The sequence below is a fragment of the Coregonus clupeaformis genome, chromosome 10 (genome assembly GCF_020615455.1).
Source record: "Coregonus clupeaformis isolate EN_2021a chromosome 10, ASM2061545v1, whole genome shotgun sequence".
NCBI classification, from domain to species: Eukaryota; Metazoa; Chordata; class Actinopteri; order Salmoniformes; family Salmonidae; genus Coregonus; species Coregonus clupeaformis.
The window spans coordinates 41,283,515-41,308,877 of NC_059201.1; the positions used below are offsets into that span (position 1 = coordinate 41,283,515).

The 25,363-nt window shown below is 42.6% G+C and overlaps 2 protein-coding genes across 6 annotated transcripts in view; both read left to right on the forward strand.

Moving 5' to 3' along the window:
* LOC121575125 (E3 ubiquitin-protein ligase NRDP1-like) overlaps window positions 1-12,234 on the forward strand; it is a 31,189-nt gene extending 18,955 nt beyond the window's left edge. For all 3 annotated transcript variants that reach the window (XM_041888005.2, XM_041888004.2, XM_041888003.2), the window contains 4 exons: window positions 7,101-7,372; window positions 7,714-7,849; window positions 8,025-8,128; window positions 11,190-12,234. In XM_041888005.2, the coding sequence (XP_041743939.1) occupies window positions 7,101-7,372; window positions 7,714-7,849; window positions 8,025-8,128; window positions 11,190-11,544 (867 nt within the window). In that variant the 3' untranslated portion in view covers window positions 11,545-12,234. The remainder of the gene's footprint in view (window positions 1-7,100; window positions 7,373-7,713; window positions 7,850-8,024; window positions 8,129-11,189) is intronic.
* A 4,663-nt stretch (window positions 12,235-16,897) lies between these two features.
* Window positions 16,898-25,363, forward strand: part of LOC121575124 (diacylglycerol kinase alpha) — a 24,517-nt gene continuing 16,051 nt past the window's right edge. Inside the window, exons 1-4 of one of the 3 annotated variants that reach the window (XM_041888002.1) lie at window positions 16,898-17,055; window positions 18,990-19,131; window positions 24,942-25,018; window positions 25,136-25,280. In XM_041888002.1, coding sequence (XP_041743936.1) covers window positions 19,023-19,131; window positions 24,942-25,018; window positions 25,136-25,280 — 331 coding nt within the window. In that variant the 5' untranslated portion in view covers window positions 16,898-17,055; window positions 18,990-19,022. Of the gene's footprint in view, window positions 17,056-18,712; window positions 18,859-18,989; window positions 19,132-24,941; window positions 25,019-25,135; window positions 25,281-25,363 lie in introns of those variants that run through there. The other 2 variants (XM_041888000.2, XM_041888001.1) reach the window with 2 other exon arrangements.

Below are 25,363 nucleotides of genomic sequence, written 5' to 3' on the forward strand. Positions count from 1 at the left end.
AGGGGGAGAGAGAGAAGACAGGAGTGAGGGAAGAAGGCAATTTGGAGAGATGAGCTCTGCATGAAAATCTGTCCATTCTTTTTAAAGATTAGTAAATGTGCCTAATGTTTGTAGTGTAGGCACTAGGGATAGAATAAGTGAGTGGGGATGCTTAGTCCTGTTAATGTAAATGAAGCATAAGGATGCTATTATAGCAAACGTATCTCCCAAACTGAAACCAAACATGAGGTGAGTGGCTTTAAATAGACACTATTGACCTGCAGAGGATGGCATTGTTTTCCTACATGTTTGCCCTTGGAGTAAATAGTTGCTGGTTTGTGCTTTTTATAGTACATAACACTTTGTCCAGCCTAGGGATTTCTTAATGTGTGTTTTGGTCAATTTCCTGTGATATTAAGTGTTCTTTGTTTTGCAGTATTTTTGTGAGTGTGATTGCATCTGTCTGTGGGCACGTGTGTGTTCATGCGTTGGTAGGTTAATTCAGCAAGAAGGTAGTGTTGCAGTACAGCGTCACTTCAAGCCAATGTAGCCTTTGCATTCTCAGCTGTCGTAGGACTTTGCGCAGTGTGCTGGCATCAGTAAAGGAATGTGGACATAACTGCCATAGGGCTTTCAGTGGACACACACATACAGTATAATGAGAGAGGGAGGAATTCAGCTGTGTATGCTGCTTACTCTGGCATCCCCTGCATTGGCCTGGACAAATAGTATGTACACTATAATACAGTGCCTTCACAATTTGTTTTTACATCCTGAATTTAAAATGGATGAAATTGAGATTATTTTTGTCACCGACCTACACACAATACCTCATAATGTCAAAGTGGAATTATATTTTTAGAAATGTTTACAAACAATAATAAAAAAATTAAAAGCTGATGTCTTGAGTGAATAAGTATTCAACCCCTTTTTATGGCAAACCTAAATAAGTTCAGGAGTAAACAATTGCTTAGCAAGTCACAAGTTTAATGGACTCACTCTGTGTGCAATAATGGTGTTTTAATATGATTTTTGAATGACTACCTCATCTCTGTACCCCACACGTACAATTATCTGTAAGGTCTGTCAGTCGAGCAGTGAATTTTAAACACAGATTCAACCACAAAGACCAGGGAAGATTTCCCATGCCTGGCAAAGAAGGGCACCTATTGGGATAGGATAAAGTAATCCTTCTACCCCCCCCCCCTTACCCCAACCCCCCAAAAATAAAAAATAATTTAAAAAAATAAAAAGACAAAAAACAACAACAAAAAAACATTGTAAAGTGGTGATCCCACTGGCTATAAGGTAAATGCACCTATTTGTAAGTCGCTCTGGATAAGAGCGTCTGCTAAATGACGTAAATGTAAATGTAAATGTAAATGTATTGGTAGATGGGCTGGTGAAGTTATTAATTAAACTTTGGATTGTGTATCAATACACCCAGTCACTACAAAGATACAAGCGTCCTTCCTAACTCAGTTGCCGGAGAGAAAGAAAACCACTCAGGGATTTCACCATGAGGCCAATGGTGACTTTAAAACAGTTAGAGTTGAATGGCTATAATAGGAGAACTGAGGATGGATCAACAACATTGTAGTTACTCCACAATACTAAACTAAATGACAGAGTGAAAAGGAAGCGTGTACAGAATAAAAATATTCCGAAACATGCATCCTGTTTGAAATAAGGCACTAAAGTAAAACTGCAATCTGGTACTGAGATGAGGTAGTTATTGAAAAATCATGTTAAACACTATTATTGCACACTGTGACTCCATGCAACTTATGTGAATTGTACCACTGTAGTTAATTAGGCAAGCCATAACAAAGGGGTTGAATACTTATTGACTCAAGACATTTCAGCTCTTCATTTTTAATTAATTTGTTTAAAAAAAATAAAAACATAATTCCACTTTGACATTATGGGGTGTTGTGTGTGTGTGTGTGTGTAGACCAGTGACACACAATCTCTATTTAATCCATTTTAAATTTCGGCTGTAACACAACAACATTTTGGAAAAGTCAAGGGGTGTGAATACTTTCAGAAGTATTCCTGAGTGAAAGCTGTATAATTCCAATGCCCTACTAAGAGCATTGACATCTTCCAGACTGAAAGAATGGGAGGGAGAGAGGGAGTGGAATAAACAGAGGTTAGGTGGGCACAGAGCCATGTATTTAGAGATTTGGGCCATTGAGGTTTCTGCATGATGATGCATTTACATGACATCACAACATTCTTTCTGGCAACCATGTTAGCGAAAAAAATTTTTTGGGGCATCTGATTAAATCACCATGGGAGCATACCAGAGTTGCGGACGTTTTTTTTCTTTAGTATTGTTAGCGGGGAATATTTAATGCTATGTAACTGTCTAGAATTAGAATATTATTCAAAGTTACAAAAGTTTGCTCAACTCTCTAAATACAAGCCTCTGGGTGTGCATATGAGGGTGTGTTAGTCCCAGTCAGTGTGCTGTGCTGCACTCACTGACCTTGCTGGAGTCAGTGCTGCTGTGTGGAGTGTCCCAGGGCTGGGCTGGGATGGGCTGGGTAGGGGGGGTTGGGTGGTGATCATTTATACTCCCTCTGGGGCCCCAGTATGAATCAGCAGCACTGCAACATAGAACCCATCACCAGGTGTGATGTTCGGATGTACCGATCCTGTAGTGGGAGGAATCAGGATTAGGACTGTGTCTGAAATTGTACCCTATAGTGCACTACATTTGATCAAGGCCCTGGTCAAAAGTAGTGGACTATAAAGGAAATAGGGTGCCATTTCGGACTCACCCGGGGACTGCATGGGAAACAGAGGGAAAGAAGGTCTCTGGGGGATCCATTGCTACCAATGGCGGCTGTAGCCCTGAGAGCTTTTTTCCTGACACCCAGGAACTCAAATCCAATTTTATTGGTCACAAACACATATTTAGCAGAAGTTATTGCGGATGTAGCGAAATGCTTGTGTTCCTAGCTCCAACAGTGCAGTAGTATCTAACAATTCACAACAATACACACATCTAAAAGTAAAAGAATGGAATTAAGAAATATATAAATATTAGATCGAGCAATGTCGGAGTGGCATTGACTAAAATACAGTAGAATACAATACAGTATATACATATGAGATGAGTAAAGCAATATGTAAACATGATTAATGTGACTAGTGTTCCATTATTAAAATGGCCAGTGATTCCAAGTCTATATATAGGGCAGCAGCCTCTAAGGTGCAGGGTTGCGTAACCAGGTGGAAGCCGGCTAGTGATGGCTATTTAACCTCTTAAGGATTGGACCCTTTTTTTAAATTGTCGCCTAGAATTACATACCCAAATCTAACTGCCTGTAGCTCAGGACCTGAAGCAAGGTATGCATATTCTTGATACCATTTCAATGGAAACACTTTGAAGTTTGTGGAAATCTGAAATTAATGTAGGAGAATATGAAACCAAAAAATATGCGTTTTCTATTAATTTTTTTGTTCCATCTTTGAAATGCAAGAGAGAGGCCACAGTATGAAAATGTATGCACTCACTAACTGTAAGTCGCTCTGGATAAGAGCGTCTGCTAAATGACTAAAATTTAAATATAATATTGCAGTTTAGGCGCAATTTAGATTTTGGCCACTAGATGGGAGCAGTGTGTGTGCAAAGTTTCAGATTGATCCAGTGAAGCGTTGCAATACTGGACTATTTTGTATCAAGTCTGCCCAAATGTGCCGAATTGATAAATTTTCAAGTACATAACTATAGAGGACATACATTTTGTATTAGCATATCATTTTTGTAAGTTTACACACTCCCAGGAATGTCATACATGATGGATCATTAGGTTATACACTAACTTGCACACATTTAGATGGCCGGGCGGGGTGGGTGTGGAGCCAGAGACAGCAGGGGTTCAAACTGTAGAACACAGTTCCTACATTTGAATATAAAAATGAATTTTATCAAACAAAACTATGCTACATTTTATCTCTGGGACCCTTAGGATGACAAATCAGAGCAAGATTACTGAATGTATTTTTTCACTGTAATAGCTACTGTAAATTGGACAGTGCAGTTAGATTAACAAGAATTTAATCTTTCTGCCCATATAAGACATGTCTATGTCCTGGAAGTTTGCTGTTACTTACAACAGTCATGCTAATCACGTTAGCTCAACCGTCCCGTATACGGGACACCGATCCCATAGAGGTTAACAGTCTGATGGTTAACAGTCTCTCGGTCCCAGCTTTGATGCACCTATACTGACCTCGCCTTCTGGATGATAGCGGGATGAACCGGCCATGACTCGGGTGGTTGATGTCCTTGATGATCTTTTTGGCCTTCCTGTGACATCGGGTGCTGTAAATGTCCTGGAGGGCAGGTAGTTTGCCCCTGGTGATGCGTTGGGCAGACCGCACCACCCTCTGGAGAGCCCTGCGGTTGCGGGCGGTGCAGTTGCTGTACCAGGCGGTGATACAGCCCGACAGGATGCTCTCAAGCCAAATTTCTTCAGCCTCCTGAGGTTGAAGAGGCGCTGTTGCGCCTTCTTCGCCACACTGTCTGTGTGGGTGGACCATTTTGGATCGTCAGTGATGTGTACGCCGAGGAACTTTAAGCTTTCCACCTTCTCCACTGCGGTCCTGTCGATGTGGATAGGGGCGTGCTCCCTCTGCTGTTTCCTGAAGTCCACGATCAGCTCCTTTGTTTTGTTGACGTTGAGTGAGAGGTTATTTTCCTGGCACCACTCTCCCAGGGCCCTCACCTCCTCCCTGTAGGCTGTCTCGTCATTGTTGGTAATCAGGCCTACTACTGTTGTGTCGTCTGCAAACTTGATGATTGAGTTGGAGGCATACGTGGCCACGCAGTCATGGGAGTACAGGAGGGGGCTGAGCACGCACACTGTTGAGGATCAGCGTAGTGGATGTGTTGTTTCCTACCTTCACCACATGGGGGGCAGCCCGTCAGGAAGTCCAGGACCCAGTTGCACAGGGCGGGGTTCAGATCCATGGCCCCGAGCTTAATGATGAGCTTGGAGGGTACTGTGGTGTTAAATGCTGAACTATAGTCAATGAATAGCATTCTTACATAGGTATTCCTCTTGTCCAGATGGGATAGGGCAGTGCGATGGCGATTGCATCATCTGTGGCTCTATTGAGGCGCTATGCAAATTAAAGTGGGTCTAGGGTGTAAGGTAGAGGTGATATGATCCTTAACTAGCCTCTCAAAGCACTTCATGATGACAGAAGTGAGTGTTACGGGGTGATAATCATTTAGTTCAGTTAGCTTTGCTTTCTTGGGTACAGGAACAATGGTGGACATCTTGAAGCAAGTGGGGACAGCAGACTGGGATAGGGAGAGATTGAATATGTCCGTAAACACTCCAGCCAGCTGGTCTGCGCATGCTCTGAGGACACGGCTAGGGATGCCGTCTGGGCCGGAAGGCATTAGAGAGTTTTACTCACGTCGTCCACGGAGAAGGAGAGCCCACAGTCCTTGGTAGCGGGCAGCGTCGGTGGCACTGTGTTACCCTCAAAGCGGGCGAAGAATGTGTTTACCTTGTCCGGGAGCAAGATGTCAGTGTCCCCGACGTGGCTGGTTTTCCCTTTGTAGTCCGTGATTGCCTGTAGACCCTACCACAAACGTCTCGTGTCTGAGCTGTTGAATTGTGACTCCACTTTGTCTCTGTACTGACGTTTTGCCTGTTTGATTGCCTTACGGAGGGAATAACTACACTGTTCGTATTCGGCCATATTCCCAGTCACCATGCCATGGTTAAATCCGGTGGTTCGCGCTTTCAGTTTTGCGCGAATGCTGCCATCTATCCACGTTTTCTGGTTTGGGTAGGTTTTAATAGTCACAGTGGGAACAGCGTCTCCTATACACTTCCTGATGAACTCAGTCACCGTATCCGTGTATTCGTTGATCTTATTCTCAGAGGCTACCAAGAACATATCCCAGTCCGTGTGATCAACACAATCTTGAAGCATGGATTCCGATTGGTCAGACCAGCGTTGAATAGACCTTAGCACTTGTACTTCCTGTTTTGAGTTTCTGCCTATAGGAATGAAGGAGCAAAATGGAGTTGTGATCAGATTTTCCGACGGGAGGGCGGAGGAGGGCCTTGTAGGCATTTCTAAAAGTCGAGTAGCAGTGGTCCAATGTTTTTCCAGAGTTAGTACTACAGTCAATGTGTTGGTAGAACTTCGGTAGCGTTTCCCTCAAATTTTCTTTGTTAAAATCCCCAGCTACAATAAATGCGTCCTCAGGATATGTGGTTTCTAGTTTGCACAAAGTCCAGTGTAGTTCCTTGAGGGCCGTTGTGCTATCGGCTTGAAGGGGAATATACACGGCTATGACTATAACCAAAGATAATTCTCTTGGGAGGTAATACGGTCTGCATTTGATTGAGGTATTCTAGGTCGGGTGAACAAAAGGACTTGAGTTTCTGTATGTTATCACAATCACACCATGAGTAGTTAATCATGAAACATACACCCCCACCTTTCTTCTTCCCGTAGAGTTATTTATTCCTGTCTGCGTGATGTACTGAGAACCCAGCTGGCTGTATGGATGGGGACAGTATATCCCGAGAGAGCCATGTTTCCGTGTAACAGAGTATGTTAAAATCCCTGATATCTCTCTGGAAGGAGATCCTCGCCCTGAGCTCGTCTACTTTATAATCCAGAGACTGAACATTGGCGAGTAATATACTCGGAAGCGTGTAATGTAGTGGGACTGTGGTGGGAACGGCTATTGTCGCCAACAGAAGCTAGCCAGCCCGTCGCTAGCTTAGCATCATTCAGTGATCTCATCACTAATGTAATCTACTGATGTCATCAGTACCGTCACCCCTGCATTGATGAGGACTTCACACACAGCAGAACTGCTATCCCCAAATGTAACCATACTTGCTGTACTCCCTCCTTCACTGCAAATGGCTTTAGCTTTTTTATCGTGCCCTCAGCCTCTTGTCATTCCAAGAATTTGATCTTTGAATTAAAATGTATCTTTCTGTCAACATGTTTTTAACATCAAAATGGTCATATATTATGTTTTATATAGAAGAAGAAAAATTCTGGAGCGGGTCTTTAGCGTTTGCTCTCCATTTTCTTCCTGTTTGTGTCCCCCCTCCACCCTCCCTTAGGCCCCTCACTGTGAGCACGCCTTCTGCAATGCCTGCATCACCCAGTGGTTCTCTCAGCAGCAGATATGCCCCGTGGACCGCAGCGTGGTGACACTGGCCCACCTGCGCCCCGTGCCCCGCATCATGCGCAACATGCTCTCCAAGCTGCAAATCACCTGCGACAACGCCGGCTTTGGCTGCGCTGCTGTGCTACGTCTGGACCAGCTGCAGTCGCACCTCAGGGACTGCCAGCACAACCCCAAGAGGCCCGTCCAGTGCGAGCAGGGCTGTGGGTGAGTGGGGTTGGCTCCAACAAAGGCGTTCCCCAAGCTCTATTTTGGGGCATGTTTTGTTAATCATTTATTTAAATGATATAGGCAAGCAAAGCTGTTAAAAACTGAACGTCATCTATATGAGGGAGTATGAGCACAACCCAAGAGGGGGGTGAGAATTGGGTTGGGAAACTCTGCTGTAGGCTGTAGGTGAGTGATGCTACTGGCTCTGGGTTAGTGGGTCAACAGGGCTGTGTGTGCAGGGTATTGGCTAAAGGTTGTAGTTTACTGGGGCTGTGGGGGAGTTGGCTGAGCTAAAAGGCTGCTGATGAGCTGTTATGTCCTCCCTCTTCCCCCCTCAGTCTGGAGATGCCTAAAGACGAGGTGTCCAGCCATAACTGCATCAAACACCTGCGCAGCGTGGTGCAGCAACAGCAGGGCAAGATCGCAGACCTGGAGAAGGCCTCTGCTGAACACAAGCACCAGCTAGCGGAGCAGGTTTGTGTGTGTCTGTATTTGTGCGTGTCCGTGCGTGCTTATGTTTGAGTAAGTGTGCTTTCACTGGTGTGTGTGTGTGTGTGTGTGTCAGTGCCTGTACATCTTAGTCGATCTGTGTGATGTTTTCGTCAGCGTGGTCTGCTAGCCCATTGTGGTGTCTCCTTTCTGCCTCCAGAAACGGGACATCCAGCTATTGAAGGCGTACATGAGGGCCATCCGCGGTGCCAACCCCAACCTGCAGAACCTGGAGGACACCATTGAGTACAATGAGATCCTGGAGTGAGTGGATTATTAAGCACTGTGGTGCAATACAGAATTGCACAGAACACTTCACAATCAGACAGTTTAACTTACTACGCTGTAGAGGGCGACAGATCATTGCGGCGCGGTCAACATTTTTCATGCTGCGGGCGGTCAGACAGACAACTTTGGGATTCAAATATTTTTGGGTCCCGCAGATTAAGGCTACTTTTGAAACGGTTGTCTTTCTGTTTTGTATGCGTTAGCCAATCTATTGTATTAAAATCACCTCTGTCGCACTATTCACACACACAAACACACACACACACAATTCCCTGCTTCAAATTCAGTAGCCTATAGGCTACCTCTCCTAGTTGGGCATTCAAGATCAAGTGCGCTTATAAGCCTATACAGTACCTTCAGAAAGTATTCACTCCCCTTGACTTTTTCCAAATTGTTGTTACAGCCTGAATTTAAAATGGTTTAAATTGATAATTTGTGTCACTGGCCTACACACAATACCCCATAAAGTCAAAGTGGAATTATGTTTTTAGAAAATTGTACAAATTAATTAAAAATGAATAGCTGAAATGTCTTGAGTCAATAAGTATTCAACCCCTTTGTTATGGCAAGCCTAAATAAGTTCAGGAGTAAAAATTTGCTTAAGTCACATATGTTGCATGGACTCACTCTGAATGCAATAATAGTGTTTAACATGATTTTGGAATGACTCTGTACCCCAAACATACAATTATCAGTTGAGCAGTGAATTTCAAACACCGATTCAGCCACAAAGACCAGGGAGGTTTTCCAATGCCTCCAAAGAAGGGCACCTATTGGTAGATTTTATTTATATATATATATATATATATATATATATATATTGCAGACATTGAATATCCCTTTGAGCATGGTGAAGTTATTAATTACACTATGGATGGTATATCAATACACCCAGTTACTACAAAGATACAAGTGTCCTTCCTAACTCAGTTGCCGGAGAGGAAGGAAACCGCTCAGGGATCTCACCATGAGGACAATGGTGACTTAAACTCTGTAACTGTTTTAAATGGCTGTGATAGAAAACTGAGGATGGATCAAAACATTGTAGTTACTCCACAATACTAACCTAATTGACAGAGTGAAAAGAAGGAAGCCTGTACAGAATAAAAATATTCCCAAACATGCATCCTGTTTACAAAATGTGGAATAAGTCAAGGGTCATGAATACTTTCTGAAGGCACTGTATGTGTGGTCTCAATTAAATGAATGGGTGGAGATGCACAGCGCAGTTACAGGGATTTCTTTGCCATTTTATTTTTGTGTGTGAGAAAATTACAAAAACAATGAATTTATCAGTACTGATTTTGTTTGAGCAAAAGAGCACAACATTAGCCGTGGCAAAATGCATAGAATTGTAGGAAATTAGCTTTAAAACATTTTCTCTCAGCTCCATGGCAAAATGTGTAGAATTGCAGGAAATTGGCTTAAAAAATTAAACAAGGTCGACACCGCCAAGATGGGGGGCCTCTAAAATGTTATCTAATATTCAGCCGGCACTACCACACCCACCACCTAAGCCCCTTTTTGATGCAGAAAAAACCTTTCCAAGGAAATTAACATAAATATGATTAGGCTACGGTGTCTAGAAATAAATATTGATAATGGAATGAAGTGGAGGGTGCTCAACCAACGTGAGTCAAGGTGCAACCAAAAAATGCTATCATTTAAAAGGAAAAGGCGCGACGTTGCACCTTTCCCTTTTTATTTTGTTTGTTTTTTACCGCCTTTTTCTCCCCAATTTCATGATATCCAATTGCGATCCAATTACGATCTTGTCTCATCGCTGCAACTCCCCAACGGGCTCGGGAGAGACGAAGGTTGAGTCATGCGTCCTCCGAAACATGACCCGCCAAACCGCGCTCCTTAACACCCGCCGCTTAACCCGGAAGCCAGCCGCACCAATGTGTCGGAGGAAACACCGTTCAACTGACGACCGAAATCAGCCTGCAGGTGCCTGGCCCGCCACAAGGAGTCGCTAGAGCATGATGAACCAAGTAAAACCCCCCCAGCCAAACCCTACCCTAACCCGGACGATGCTGGGCCAATTGTGCACCACCCTATGGGACTCCCGGTCACGGCTGGTTGTGACACAGCCTGGGATCGAACCCGGGTCTGTAGTGACGCCTCCCACTCGGGAGGCGCACCTTGCGCCTTTTATTAGCCTAAATATTAATATCCATTTATTGGTCTCTGCCGCAAATAGTCCCGCTCCTGAAAGGTGGGCTATAGGCTATGCAAAATGTAAGAGAAAGTGCAAGTGTCCACTCATCATTCTTGCTGCTTCAAGTTCAGTAGCTTACCTCTCCTCTCCTAGTTAGGTGTGCGAGATCAGGTGCGTGTGTGGTCTATTAAATAGAGCAGGCTATATGCATGGGCAGAGCAGCACGTGGCACTTATCTTTCCAAGGAAATGTACTTCCTAAATATGATTAAGCCATAGTTTAGGCCTACTACATTGACTGTAAATAAATATTGATCACCCATATTTGTCTCTGCCTGCAAATCGTCCCGCTCCTATTAAGGTAGGCTATATTATACAATAAACGTAGTTTAAGAGAAAGTGCAAGTGTCCGTTCTCGTTCCAACTCTCTTTCAAACTACGTCTAGCCTAGTGGCTGATATAGCCCAGTACCTAATACTGATAGCCTAATATAATGGACCACTTGAGAATCTTTGGTAATTTAACCTATTTCTTGGATTATTTTTGCACATTTTGAGATTGCCTATAGGGCACAACATTGCTGGGACCATGGCTGCTCAGCGAGCTGCGTCACATATGCCTAAAATAACATTTGCGTGACTGCGGGCGGGTTCGGGACCAGTTCTTGTGGGTGGGAGTTGGACAAAAAGCCAGTGGGAGCAGGCAGAATGCGGTATGAAAAGCTGCAGGAGGTGGATGAAGAAATCAGTCCCGCGCAGACCTCTACTATGTTGCAACACTTTCCACTTTTGAGGCATATTCATGAATTATGATGATTATAATAACCATCATAATATCCCAACTCTCCTCTCATCCTCCCCTCTACCTCTCCTCGTAGGTGGGTGAACTCCCTCCAGCCGGCGCGCGTCACCCGCTGGGGCGGCATGATCTCAACGCCGGACGCCGTCCTCCAGGCGGTCATCAAGCGCTCGCTCATCGACAGCGGCTGCCCGCCTTCCATCATCAACGACCTTATCGAGAACGCCCACGAGAGGAACTGGCCCGCCGGCCTGGCCACACTGGAAACGCGGCAGATGAACCGGCGCTACTATGAGAATTACGTGGCCAAGCGTATCCCGGGGAAACAGGCGGTGGTGGTGATGGCCTGTGAGAACCAGCATATGGGGGAGGACATGATCCTGGAGCCAGGCCTGGTCATGATCTTTGCCCATGGGGTGGAGGAGATACTATGACCCGGCTGGGGGTGGCGGAGAGCAGAGAAGGAGAGACTTCTGACTAACCTGAACTGAACAAAGGAGAGGAGGGAGCAGCTGATGCTATGACACTTATGGCTGCGTACAAAATGGCACCCTATTCCCTATAGGCCCTGGTCAAAAGTAGTGCACTATATAGGGTATCGGGTGACATTTGGAACGTAGCGTATGACACCGTAAGAGCAGGGGAAGATCCTATGACAGAGACGGGATTAAAGAGATGTGACACCAATAGAAGGCTTTAGAGGGGAAACCATGACAAATCGGGGGGTAGGGTAGTATCGAGTGGGGGTGATGGAGGGACAGGTAAAAGTAGTTGGGGTCTCCAACTAAGAGGGTAGAGGAAATAGAAGTGAAGGGTAAACATCCTGAAGGAGACGCTCTAAATCAGGATTACCCCGCTCTCTCTGCCTTAAACACATGTTTTATTTAGAGAAAAGAAAACTAACATGGACTGATCAGTCATAGGAAGAAAGAAGCAAGATTGTAGCCTAATCTGCCTTCTCCCCGCCCCCTCTGCTGCTGACAAAATATCCGATTGGCTGACTATAATGCGATGACTCATCCGCACCACCATGGCTTCCAGTTGTGTATGACTCATAGAGAATGATAGAGGCCTCTAGTGGCCAAAAGGCAGTATTAGCATGGGCAGCGCCATTGAGGCCTTCCACCATTTTAATGTTGTCAACTGGATGCCTCAATGGCGCTGCCCATGCTGTCACAGACGCTATAATGGCACAGATACAAAGATGAGTCCTCTATCTCTATGGTGTGACTTCATCAGAAACTCATCTATCAATAATAAAGCTAACATATATGCCGTCTAAGCATACTTCAGTACAACATCACAACATTTTGATCATTTTTGCTTGAATATTTTTTCTGAGACGATCTCTGTCAGACTTCAAGTCAACACATTTCTTCAGATTGTAGTGAAGAAAGCTCAGGACCCCTTTGAGACAGATGTTTTCTTTAGCTCTCTGTATCTATTACCATGGTCTTTCTCTCCTACCTGGGCCAGGAAATGTGGGTTATTTCCTGCTTAAGAGAAGGAATGCATGCTGGGATTGGTTAAGTGAATCCTATTGGATGTGCTCCGCTGTATGTGTGCCCTGGGAGGCACATGGATCGGGGAAACTGCTGAACATAAACACAGAGTACGTGGATCACCATTGTTTGCAAGGATGTTTAGTTTGGACCAACTACATTTCCCATCATTACTGCATCACACTAATATCATGATGGCATCACCTTCCTCTTTGTCAACAACAAAGCTCCTTGTTCCTCCTCAGGATGCAGACCTGATCAAGAATGTCACTCAAAAGGTGGCAGAAGGAGTAGTGGATGGACAGTGCCCTGGTGAAGACTGTGGACTTGGAATTATTATATATATTATTTTGATGGACTTGAGTTTAATGCCTTATGTTTTTGTAAAGTTATTGTTGTGTATTTGATTTTCGGAGGTATTGAGTGTCCTATATAGAACTTTTTATTTTATGATGCTATGTATATAGTTGGTTTGAAGTGGGTCCAATTGTATGAAAACAAATACTTCTTCTCAGATGCTACCAAAGCATTTATCCACAGCAATTATGTAAAAATTAACATCAACCAAAATACTTATTTTTCGTTAAATTATTTTAATTTGGTTTACCTCAGTCATTGTCAAATAGCATATAACTAACACACCACCGTATGTCATGTAGCTTATTCTAATATTTTGTGTTCAGTCATACATAAAGTACTTCTCTGTTGCATGGGTGATTTGTAATCTTGTTCCCGGATGAGGTTAGGTGATTTGTGACCCTGAATCCATCACCACAGTTAGCAAGGATTTTACTGATACTATTTTTCTTAACAGTTTGGAATATTCTGGCTTAAATCATTCAAACAGTGATAGTCTACTGGCATGCTTTCATTTCAGCATTTTTATTGATTATTGCATAACTCACTTGTTCGTTTGAGAACAAAACTATTGATTGGTTTAACTTCCAACCACCAACTAATGAACACAAGTTCACACACACATTTTACCTCAGTTTATTCTGGAAATGAATTACATTCAATTCCTGGGGTGACAATAAAAATGGACACACACACTCCGAGGAAGCAGTTGAAGCTAAACCAAGGTCTAGACTCCTCCTGAGAGCTGCTATGAAGCTGGAACCTAGCCTTAATCCACTTCCTCACTCTGCATGGCTGGCTCTCTTTGCTCTGTCAGTTAGGTGCCTTGATATGATACATGTATGGGACTCAAACTCAGGTCCTGAAGGGGCTGTGTGTCGAGCCAAGTATACATCTCAAACCGTTTTTTTTATTTCCTTTTAAAGGTATTGAACTCTTACTTCTTTTGGATACCCAAATCAAAGGCTTGTAAAGTGATTTGAAGTAATGTGGTTAGTGAGATGAGATCACTAAGTAGCTTGTCGAGCAGAGGTACACACAAACATCCCTCCAAGACTTGTTTCAGTTCCTTGCTTTTGTTCTTTGTAGTGTTATGTGGCTTTGTCACCTGTGCAGCTTCAGTTAGAATCAATGGTATGAATAGAGAGCTTCTGTGTTCTTTTCTTAGAGGATGGATGAACTACAATACTGTACTTGAAACTAAAAGGAGATGGTAAGAATGTTGATAAAACTTCTGAATAATTAATGAAGGATTAATGGCTAGACCCTCCACTTTACTATTCAGAAATGTAGAGAGCAGTGTGAGACTGGGCAAATATGTATTTTGATGTTAAATACTGCAATCTTGGGTGTATTTACTAGGAACCAAATGCAAGCAAATGGGTCAAAGCGAGGCGGGACTGACCTGAACTTCTCCAATAAGAAGGGCTTGGTTTTAGTTTCAATGTTTTCCATTGCAAAACTTTTTGCTATGTGCCCTAATGAATACACCACTGTAGTCAAGAACTGACTGGGGTGTATTCATTATGTCTTGCAATGGAAATGTTTACCGTTTGAAGCAAACGGGGAGGGACCTACCTGAATTTGTCCAATAGAAAGTCGTTTTCATTGCAAAACATTTTCCGTTTGCAGTGAACGGGTTCTGTTGCAAAACGTTTTGCAACAGACATAACATTTGCAACAGAATCCGTGTAATGAAAACACCCGTCGCTGCCTTTTTTGCTTATTCATGTGCATTCTTGTGAATGGTTGTGTGTTACTGTGATGATGACAAACTGACTTGATGATGATAATAATACCACAGAACTGGGGAAGAATTACACATTTATTGTAAATTTAAGATTGATTGTAAATAGTTTGCTATCATATCAATATACATATACTGAGGCACTTCCATTTCTGTATCTATCCATGTCAATTTTGATTTTGTGAGATTTGTGGTTTCATTAAAAGCAGATAAGAATTCCTGGTGGTTTGTAATGTTGTATTGTGTTAATTAATTTTATTGCAAAACGTTATATGGGGAAAAAATATGTAATTCCAAATACAAGGGGAAATCTTTCCCCATGTCTCAACTTGTTCATGTATTGAAGTCATATTGATGATGAAATATTCCACCTGCTTTTTATTTATTTGTTATTAACATCAAATATAACAAAATATACAGTCATACTTTACAACACAGTATACAAAAAATAAACGTTATACTCAGGGGTATACACATTTAAACAAAAATACATAAGGCTTCACAGGTATTTTACAATTTTTTTTTTTTTTTCCAGTTCCATTTAAAAAAAGAAAGAATCTTGGCTTTTCTTTAGCCCACTTGCATTTATGTATAACATATTTACCATACATAAAGAGATTCATTATGCATATTATGTTCAGATCCAAATCCTGATTATTAAATAAAAGTAAAATATCTTTACCATCAAGCTGAACCCTATCACCAGTTGATCCCAAAAATAAATGCTCAAGATCTGTGCAAAACATATTTGTACAAATACAATCATAGAATAAATAACCGTTTTCAATTTGACAAAACACACTATATCAAATGTTTATCTTGACAGTACCTGGTTAACTGAATAAATGAAGTGAATAGTTTTAAAACAAGTGTTCCATCTGCCCTGTGATTGTAGCCTGGCTGACGCGACCCACGTGACTCACAGCGCAAGGAGAGCTGGGCTGTAATCATTAGTCCAAACAGTTGTAAAACGTCAACGAGAGTTTCTATTGGACAAATTTAGGTAGGTCCCTCCCCGCTTCGTTCCGTTTGCTTCCATTTAAGAAAGGTTTTGCAACAAAATCGGCGTACATCCATTATATTGTTTTTTTGATGAAGAGTCTCACCCTTCTCACGTGTATTTGGGTTATATGAGGTTCCCTCTGAGAGCCTTCGTGCCCAAACCCATGCAGTGTGATACTTGTAAATTATTTGGTCATGTGTATGTAGACGGGAGGAGTATTATATGCCAGATGAGTCTAAATGCTGCAATTGTGGTGGTGAACATGCACAGACTTTTCTGAAGTGTCCCGTTAGGGTGAAGGAGACAGAGGTGGTAAGAATAAGGGCTGTCCAGAATGTCTCCTATCCAGAGGCGTTGAGAAGAGTGTAAGAAAGGCGTGAAGTTGAAGAAGTAATGGTAGTAGGAGTAGAGACACAAACTGATGTTCCATGTCAACAGAGGGATCCTGACATGTTGTATGTTAAGAAGGTGGACTTTGTAGCGTGTATTACTTTGGCTATCAACTGTACAGCGGAAATCGGAGAAAATAGGCATTATTGTGAGTGCGGCTGAGCGTTTTCTGGGACTAACGAACTTTTCTGCAGAGGCATTACAAGGAATGCTGTCGATGAATGTTCTGCCCTCAAAGGCACATGAGCCTGTGTAGGGATGAGATTTGAATGTGACTGAAGTAGTGGGACTGGGATGGTTGTTATTTTTGTATTTTGTATTATCTCAATACTCCGTACAGTAGGTGGCGGCAATACACCAATAGGTGTAGTCTGCCATAAAACTTTTAAAGAAAAAGAAGAACACTCGGCGTAATAAATACAACCCTGTTTTCAAGTTAGGTGTTAACCGGACTACTGTGATTGTCCCCATATTGTAACAAGGTTGACAAAGAATTTGCTACATTCTATTCTTCCTCACCTGTCCACTCGATAACAATGATTCCGTGGCTCTTGTATTTTTAATCTTTAGTATCCTATTCTGTCAGTTATCCATTGTCAAAAGTCAAACGCGAGAAGGGCCCCCTCCTGTCCCAATGGATTACGTTACACCCTAAATTACACTCTATTTCCCACAATCTAAGCAGGAACTGTCCTGTAATATTGTCACCAAGGCGGTGCTAGTATAATTGTCGCAAACGGCAAGCCCTTCACCGCCCGCTAATCCCTTGGTTTTATATAATGCCCTAATACACTAACAACATCTGATCACTTAGCTGTGGCCATAGCAGTGGCGTAGCCGTTCTAACCACCCATATTCGACCGAATTCTACGGTGGACAGCGGGTTTCTTTCGGGTCCACTTGTCCCTCATCACCACAGCCATCTATTAGGACGCACTTCACCAAAGTAAGCTGTTCTTACATTACCTTACAATTGATTCGTCTCCACCTATAAGCAATGAGTGTAGCCTACTGAAAGAGCAATGACCACTTGTCGATAATATGCAATGTGTAGGCTTATTTATGTTGTATTATTATTTTCCATAAAATGTCAAACAAAATATTTCTCTATGCCTACACATTGTGATGCAGCGCAAAGAATGGGGACACCGCGCCTTGGACTTGTTTGACTAACAACGTTGGAACTGATTTAGGTCACTTTAGTCTACACTGTAATTTTATGTTCGACCGGTAAGACTTCCAATGCATCCATTGTCATTATTTCTCAACTCAAGTTTGTATAAATATTGGTTGGATCTGTGTAGGCTACATATGGAATGACTTACACAGAACATTAATAGAGTTTGAATCTAAAAGAATACGTTCCATATAAAAGCAATTTTAAGGAAAAGGTCTGCTTGTGCTTTTCATACCTTCTGCACTTAGACCGGTTTCCCTACCCTTCCCACTATTTCCTCATGGGATCCTGCTTTGTCAAAATTGTTGACTCAGGTGTCTAGGTAAAGTGTAGGTGACTGATTGACTAACTCATTGTATTTGATCCTTGAGTCAGCCATGCATTAGGGATTTACATTTTAGTCATTTAGCAGACGCTCAGAGCGACTTACAGTTAGTGAGTGCATACATTTTTCATACTGGCCCCCCGTGGGAATCGAACCCACAACCCTGGCGTTGCAAGCACCATGCTCTACCAACTGAGCTACAGGAGGCCCTGCCACAACTTCATCTCCTCAGCCAAGATCAAAGCTGGTGTCAAGAATCATGATGTTGCTATACTGCAGCCCACTACTGTATGTCAGCAGCTTTTCTCAAGCAGGGTTTCTAAAATATTTAATCTGACATTACTCTGGTAATCCAGTACAGGATATTACAGGATGTACCCTGTCAAGATAGAATGAAACCAAATCAGGTAGTTAAACAATGTACCCTTAATCCCAATGTTTGACAATTAACCCAAAACCTTGAAGCCTCTGAACAATGTCCTGAACAACATGCCTCTTAAATTTTGTATTTTCTCTTTTTGTCCTCTTTGGGTAATGTAATCTATTGTCAATTACATTCATACAAAAAAGGATACCTCTGGAAAGTGACTTTAGGTCTATGTTGTTGATGCAAAAAAAAAAAAAAAACATTGAACGTGTGTAGACTTCAATTGACTTAGTGACATCCTCATTGATCAAATGTAGTTATGAAATGAGCAGCAGTATGCATTATAGTCTGTTGTTGATTCTCTCTAAGTCATTTGATTTTCCCCAAAAGTTTCCAGCCCACTGGAACAAAGTACTGACGTAGAATAAATACTTATTTTCCTTGGGTGATGAGAGTCATTCTCAAGGGATTCCCTTAATTGGAAGAGGATGTAGGTGCCAGGTTTGTGTCATGAACTGAAACGCTGCTGGGTTTTTCACGCTCAACAGTTTCCCGTGTGTTTCAAGAATGGTCCACCACCCATCCAGCCAACTTGACACAACTGTGGGAAGCATTGGAGTCAACATGGGCCAGCATCCCAGTCGAACGCTTTCGACACCTTGTAGAGTCCATGCCCCGACAAATTGAAGCTGTTCTGAGGGCAAAAGGGGGGAGAGGGTGCAACTCAATATTAGGAAGGTGTTCTTTATTTTTTGTACACCTAGTATGTGTGATGCAGCGCAAAGAATGGGGACAAACCTGTTTCGTGGGACGTCACGCTCACTATTCATAGATAGTTGAGAGTTGTGACATTCACTATAGCCCCTTCTTCGCCGACTTGGTAATTTACTGCTTCTGGACTCAAAGTGGACTAATTTATTTTCCCTTTTTTTATTTATACATTATTTTATTTTTTGGGGGGGGTTATTCTTTTTTCACCTTCTCTGTCACTCTCCCGTCTCTCTCCCTCAGTCTCTCTGGCCAGTGTGGGAGAAACTGGCGACCATGGCGGCTCCAGAAACAGCTCCAGACCTAGCTAAAGACACAGCTACAGACCCAGACGGGAGGGATTTGAGCCCTGTGGACTTCATCCAGCTGCAGCAGTACATGGAATGTGAGTGCCATTTTTTTTATTAAAAGGAAAGGTGGGTCAGATACAATGCTAATACCATACTTCTAGAATTAACTTCCACATTCTGTGGCTCTAGGTCTAATGGACCTGACGAAGACCTAGTTGGGTAAAATTTTTATCCTATTGAAGTAAGTCGCTTTGGATAAAAGCGTCTGCTAAATGGCATATTATTATTATTAATACTTGGGAACCACCACCTGGAGGCGCATGCGTATACCGATAGGACGCATGGGGAGTGAGTAGGTATTTTTTTGTACTGTCAAAACTGGGATTTATATGTAGAAGCCAGACAACATAGTTTAAATTAAGCCTCTAAAATCAATAGTTCAATATATCCCCAAACAACCAGGAGAGAGTGAACGGTCAGTTATATACAACAGCGAACCAATCTGTGGGTAAAGCGACGCTGCGACTCAAACTCAACAAGCCATGGCTTCCCTTAGAGGAAAAGACAAGGAACATATTGGAGATGCAAATGAGAGCAATGAACAGCTAAAGGATATCCAGGAAAACATTGCTAAAATACTCTCTATGCTATCCAAAACAAATTGACTGTTACAATTCGTTGTTAAAAAAGTAGATTTGCTCGAAAGGAAAGTCATTTATTGTGTCAGATAGGCATACACAGGGTGGGCGTGTGGACGAACAGGACAACAAAATTGGCCTTCTGGAAACAAAGGTTAAAACTTTAGAAGATGACCTGGACCAGCAAGAAAACAGAATGAGACAAAACAACGTGAATATTGTCCCTACCGGAAGACAAGGAAAAAAGAGACCTTTCCAACTACATTTTAGTCATTTAGCAGACGCTCTTATCCAGAGCGACTTACAGTTAGTGAGTGCATACATTTTTTATTTGTTGTTATTTTTTTCATACTGGCCCCCCGTGGGAATCGAACCCACAACTCTGGCGTTGCAAGTGCCATGCTCTACCAACTGAGCTACACGGTTACGGCTACGTGATCAAGCTGATATTGGAGGAGCTTGGCTTGGATGTGTCACTGGAGGCTCTGGAGCGATGCCATCGGATCGGATGGTAATCTTTAAGCTGTGGATCTATCAGACCAAAGTCAACATTCTGAAGGCACAGGGGGGGAAAGGAGATCAAAATCCATGGCCGGTCCATTCGATTTGTCCAGGACGTGTCTGCTAAACTGAGGAAAAAAAACAAGTAATTCATTCTGATCAGACAGTCACTGGAGGAACTCTGATTCCCGGCAGTGCTGTGGGTATGGAAGGGAACACAGAGGATGGTGTTCAAAAGCGCAGATTAAGCCCTGAACAGGATGCAGGAACCCCTTCCAGTTGAAAGAGCCGAATGACTAGAGGAGAGGAAGAATTGGGAAAAAAGTGAAAAACACTCAAGGCTACATACAGTGATACCCAAGACCAGCTTATTGTAAATGGATAATATTCCTTCCCCCTTCCCCCCCAATACAATCTAGACTGTTGTCCCCAAGTAACTGTTCTTCTCTAGGAAGTAACAACATAATTAGCAGATGCCAATGAGATACATGGACATTGAAAAGACGATTATAAAAGAGGAAATATAGCATGTATGTCAATAATTGTCAATAATTGTTCTATGGATGTGAATGGGCGGGAGGGTGTGTGTGTGTGTGTGTCGGTGCATGTGAATGGGAGAGTGAAGCAGGGTGAATATGTGTAGGAGGGCGGGAGAGAATGGGTGTGCGGAGGCATAGGGTATGTTGTGTGTGAATGAAGGAGAATGGATGAGTACGTAGATGTAAAGAGGGGTGTAAATATGTCTGAGAAGAAGGAAGGGGGTAAGGATGGGAGGTTGGGATAAGCTTGGCTTGGGTGGGGTAAAGGGGGGGAGAACTGGAAGGGGGTGGTGGAGAGGGATGGATTTGGTTTCGGAGTGAGTGAAGGAAGGACTTAATTTTATTACGATGTAATTTTATTTCTTATATTGTGATTGGCAAACCCGCTGTAAAATGAATAAGAGTTCTGGACAGATTAGGAAAGGATGTTGAATCATTATTATTCCTTGTTTGTCATTATAACTAAGATTTAATGGTGGTTATTGGTGAGAAGGGAGAGGGGCTTTATCTGGGGGATTGGGATGGGGTGACTGGGAGGACATCAGACTCTTCTCTGAGGTGTACGTGGGGCCTCCACTCATCCCATTTCAGTCTCTCGGTGGACCCACTCTCCCCAAGTAGACCCCAACCAGCCACTATACTTTAATTTATAAGGTAATACAAGCTGGCCACAGTACTTAAGTGGCAGTCTTTCTCCAATGTATGAACAAATACATAATCCACCGTTTTTTTTGGTACATTAGGAAAGGAGTTGGAGCTTAAAAGCCCTAAAAAGGCATAGCGCCTCAATTACAAAGACGAACATTGCTTTGTTTTTTGGTGTGTGTATTGTTAAATGTCAGCTCAGCCCACATGCCCACTCGCTCTATATATACAATGTATACAATAACTATGTATTTATACTATGATATATGTATATACAGTACCAGTCAAAAGTTTTGACACACCTACTCATTCCAGGGTTTTTCTTTATTTTTACTATTTTCTACATTTTAGAATAATAGTGAAGATATCAAAACTATGAAATAACACATAGGAATCATGTAGTAACCAAAATAGTGTTAAACAAATCAAAATATATTTTATATTTGAGATTCTTCAAATAGCCACCCTTTGCCTTGATGACAGCTTTGCACACTCTTGGCATTCTCTCAACCAGCTTCATGTGATAGTCACCTGGAATGCATTTCAATTAACAGGTGTGCCTTCTTAAAAGTTAATTTGTGGAATTTCTTTCCTTAATGTGTTTGAGCCAATTAGTTGTGTTGTGACAAGGTAGGGGAGGTATACAGAAGATTGCCCTATTTGGTAAAATACCAAGTCCATATTATGACAAGAACAGCTCAAATAAGCATGAAGGTCAGTCAATACGGAAAATGTCAAGAACTTTGAAAGTTTCTTCAAGTGCAGTCGCAAAAACCATCAAGCGCTATGATGAAACTGGCTCTCACGAGGACCGCCACAGGAATGGAAGACCGAAAGTTACCTCTGCTGCAGAGGATAAGTTCATTAGAGTTACCAGCCTCAGAAATTGCAGCCCAAATAAATGCTTCACAGAGTTCAACGTCAACTGTTCAGAGGAGACTGTGTGAATCAGGCCTTCATGATCAAATTGCTGCAAAGAAACCACTACTAAAGGACACCAATAATAAGAAAGACTTGCTTGGGCCAAGAAACACGAGCAATGGACATAAGACTGGTGGAAATGTGTCCTTTGGTCTGGTGTCTTTGTGAGACGCGGTGTGGGTGAACGGATGATCTCTGCATGTGTATTTCCCACAGTAAAGCATGGAGGAGGAGGTGTTATAGTGTGGGGGTATTTTGCTGGTGACACTGTCTGTGATTTATTTAGAATTCAAGGCACACTTAACCAGCATGGCTACCACAGCATTCTGCAGTAATACGCTGTCAATGACTACATTTCCCATGCATTTTGCTATATTTCCTATTCAAAGAAATTTCATGTACAGTGAGGGAAAAAAGTATTTGATCCCCTGCTGATTTTGTACGTTTGCCCACTGACAAAGACATGATCAGTCTATAATTCTAATGATAGGTTTATTTGAACATTGAGAGACAGAATAACAACAAAAGAATCCCAGAAAAACGCATGTCAAAAATGTTATAAATTGATTTGCATTTTAATGAGGGAAATAAGTATTTGACCCCTCTGCAAAACATAACTTAGTACTTGGTGGCAAAACCCTTGTTGGCAATCACAGAGGTCAGACGTTTCTTGTAGTTGGCCACCAGGTTTGCACACAACTCAGGAGGGATTTTGTCCCACTCCTCTTTGCAGATCTTCTCCAAGTCATTAAGGTTTCGAGCCTGACGTTTGGCAACTCGAACCTTCAGCTCCCTCCACAGATTTTCTATGGGATTAAGGTCTGGAGACTGGCTAGGCCACTCCAGGACCTTAATGTGCTTCTTCTTGAGCCACTCCTTTGTTGTTGCCTTGGCCGTGTGTTTTGGGTCATTGTCATGCTGGAATACCCATCCATGACCCATTTTCAATGCCCTGGCTGACGGAAGGAGGTTCTCACCCAAGATTTGACGGTACATGGCCCGTCCATCATCCCTTTGATGCGGTGAAGTTGTCCTGTCCCCTTAGTAGAAAAACACCCCCAAAGCATAATGTTTCCACCTCCATGTTTGACAGTGGAGATGGTGTTCTTGGGGTCATAGGCAGCATTCCTCCTCCTCCAAACACGGCGAGTTGAGTTGATGCCAAAGAGCTCCATTTTGGTCTCATCTGACCACAACACTTTCACCCAGTTCTCCTCTGAATCATTCAGATGTTCATTGGCAAACTTCAGACGGGCATGTATATGTGCTTTCTTGAGCAGGGGGACTTTGCGGGCGCTGCAGGATTTCAGTCCTTCACGGCGTAGTGTGTTACCAATTGTTTTCTTGGTGACTATGGTCCCAGCTGCCTTGAGATCATTGACAAGATCATCCCGTGTAATTCTGGGCTGATTCCTCACCGTTCTCATGATCATTGCAACTCCACGAGGTGAGATCTTGCATGGAGCCCCAGGCCGAGGGAGATTGACAGTTATTTTGTGTTTCTTCCATTTGCGAATAATCGCACCAACTGTTGTTGCCTTCTCACCAAGCTGCTTGGCGATGGTCTTGTAGCCCATTCCAGCCTTGTGTAGGTCTACAATCTTGTCCCTGACATCCTTGGAGAGCTCTTTGGTCTTGGCCATGGTGGAGAGTTTGGAATCTGATTGATTGATTGCTTCTGTGGACAGGTGTCTTTTATACAGGTAACAAGCTGAGATTAGGAGCACTCCCTTTAAGAGTGTGCTCCTAATCTCAGCTCGTTACCTGTATAAAAGACACCTGGGAGCCAGAAATCTTTCTGATTGAGAGGGGGTCAAATACTTATTTCCCTCATTAAAATGCAAATCAATTTATAACATTTTTGACATGCGTTTTTCTGGATTTTGTTGTTGTTATTCTGTCTCTCACTGTTCAAATAAACCTACCATTAAAATTATAGACTGATCATTTCTTTGTCAGTGGGCAAACGTACAAAATCAGCAGGGGATCAAATACTTTTTTCCCTAACTGTATGTTTTCATGGAAAACAAGGACATTTCTAAGTGACCCCAAACTTTTGAACGGTAGTGTATATATAAAATGAATATTTGGGGAGCATTATACCAGACAGTGTGGATGTACTTTTTGTTCTACATGATCCTCTCTAATCCAGCATGCACCTTGAACCAATGTTTTTATGGATGTTCTCATATGACTCAACTAAATCTAGGGGTAATGTTCCAAGAGGGTGAACAGGGAGACTGCACGAAAGGGTACTGCTCCCTTGCCTCACTGGAGTTTCATATAGTCAATCGAATTTCAATCAAATGTATTTTATAAAGCCCTTTTTACATCAGCAGTTGTCACAAAGTGCTTTACAGTTACCCGGCCTAAACCTCAAAGAGCAGCACTAGAATGGAACCCAACAGGCAGAGGTTTTTAACTCTTTAAAGGGGCGTCTATTTCGCCTGTCAGATGTCCTGTGTATTTGTTTGTTTTATTTTACTTCTTCTGCTGGTGGTTTACGTACTGCATCTTATGCCCTGTTGTAATTGGATTTTCAAATGTATTGTTGCCAAAACATGTATTTTATCATTTAGACTTTTCTGCCAGTCCCATATCTGGCTTATCTTTATATGCTTGTATCCCCTGTGTTGACCTTCAGTATTGTCCTCTATGCAGATGGCAGTCTGAGAGTGAAAGATGTGATGAAAGAGTTCCATGCAGGCGGGCGGTTGGTCCAGCACAGATTTGGAGAGGTGAGCTTCAAGAGGGCCTATTCCTACCATGTCCCATCCTTCTGCCAGCACCCTATGTTGACTGGAGATTACACCACACAACCCTTGTTGTCTCTAATGTTCTGTTTGGAATCTCAGCGCATCGATGCGGTGGGCTTCTCTTTGTTCCTCAAGACCTATCTGGAGGCGGACGACTTTCCTGCTGATTTCTGCCAACGCCTTTTCCGCTACTTCCAGAATGCAGAGCGAGACGTTTATATGAGGAGCCCTCCACCCAAAGGGGGTGAGCCCCACCATCCCACCAACTCTTATATATTATTACTGTGTATGATATACAGTATATCTATGTATAATATCATGTATATG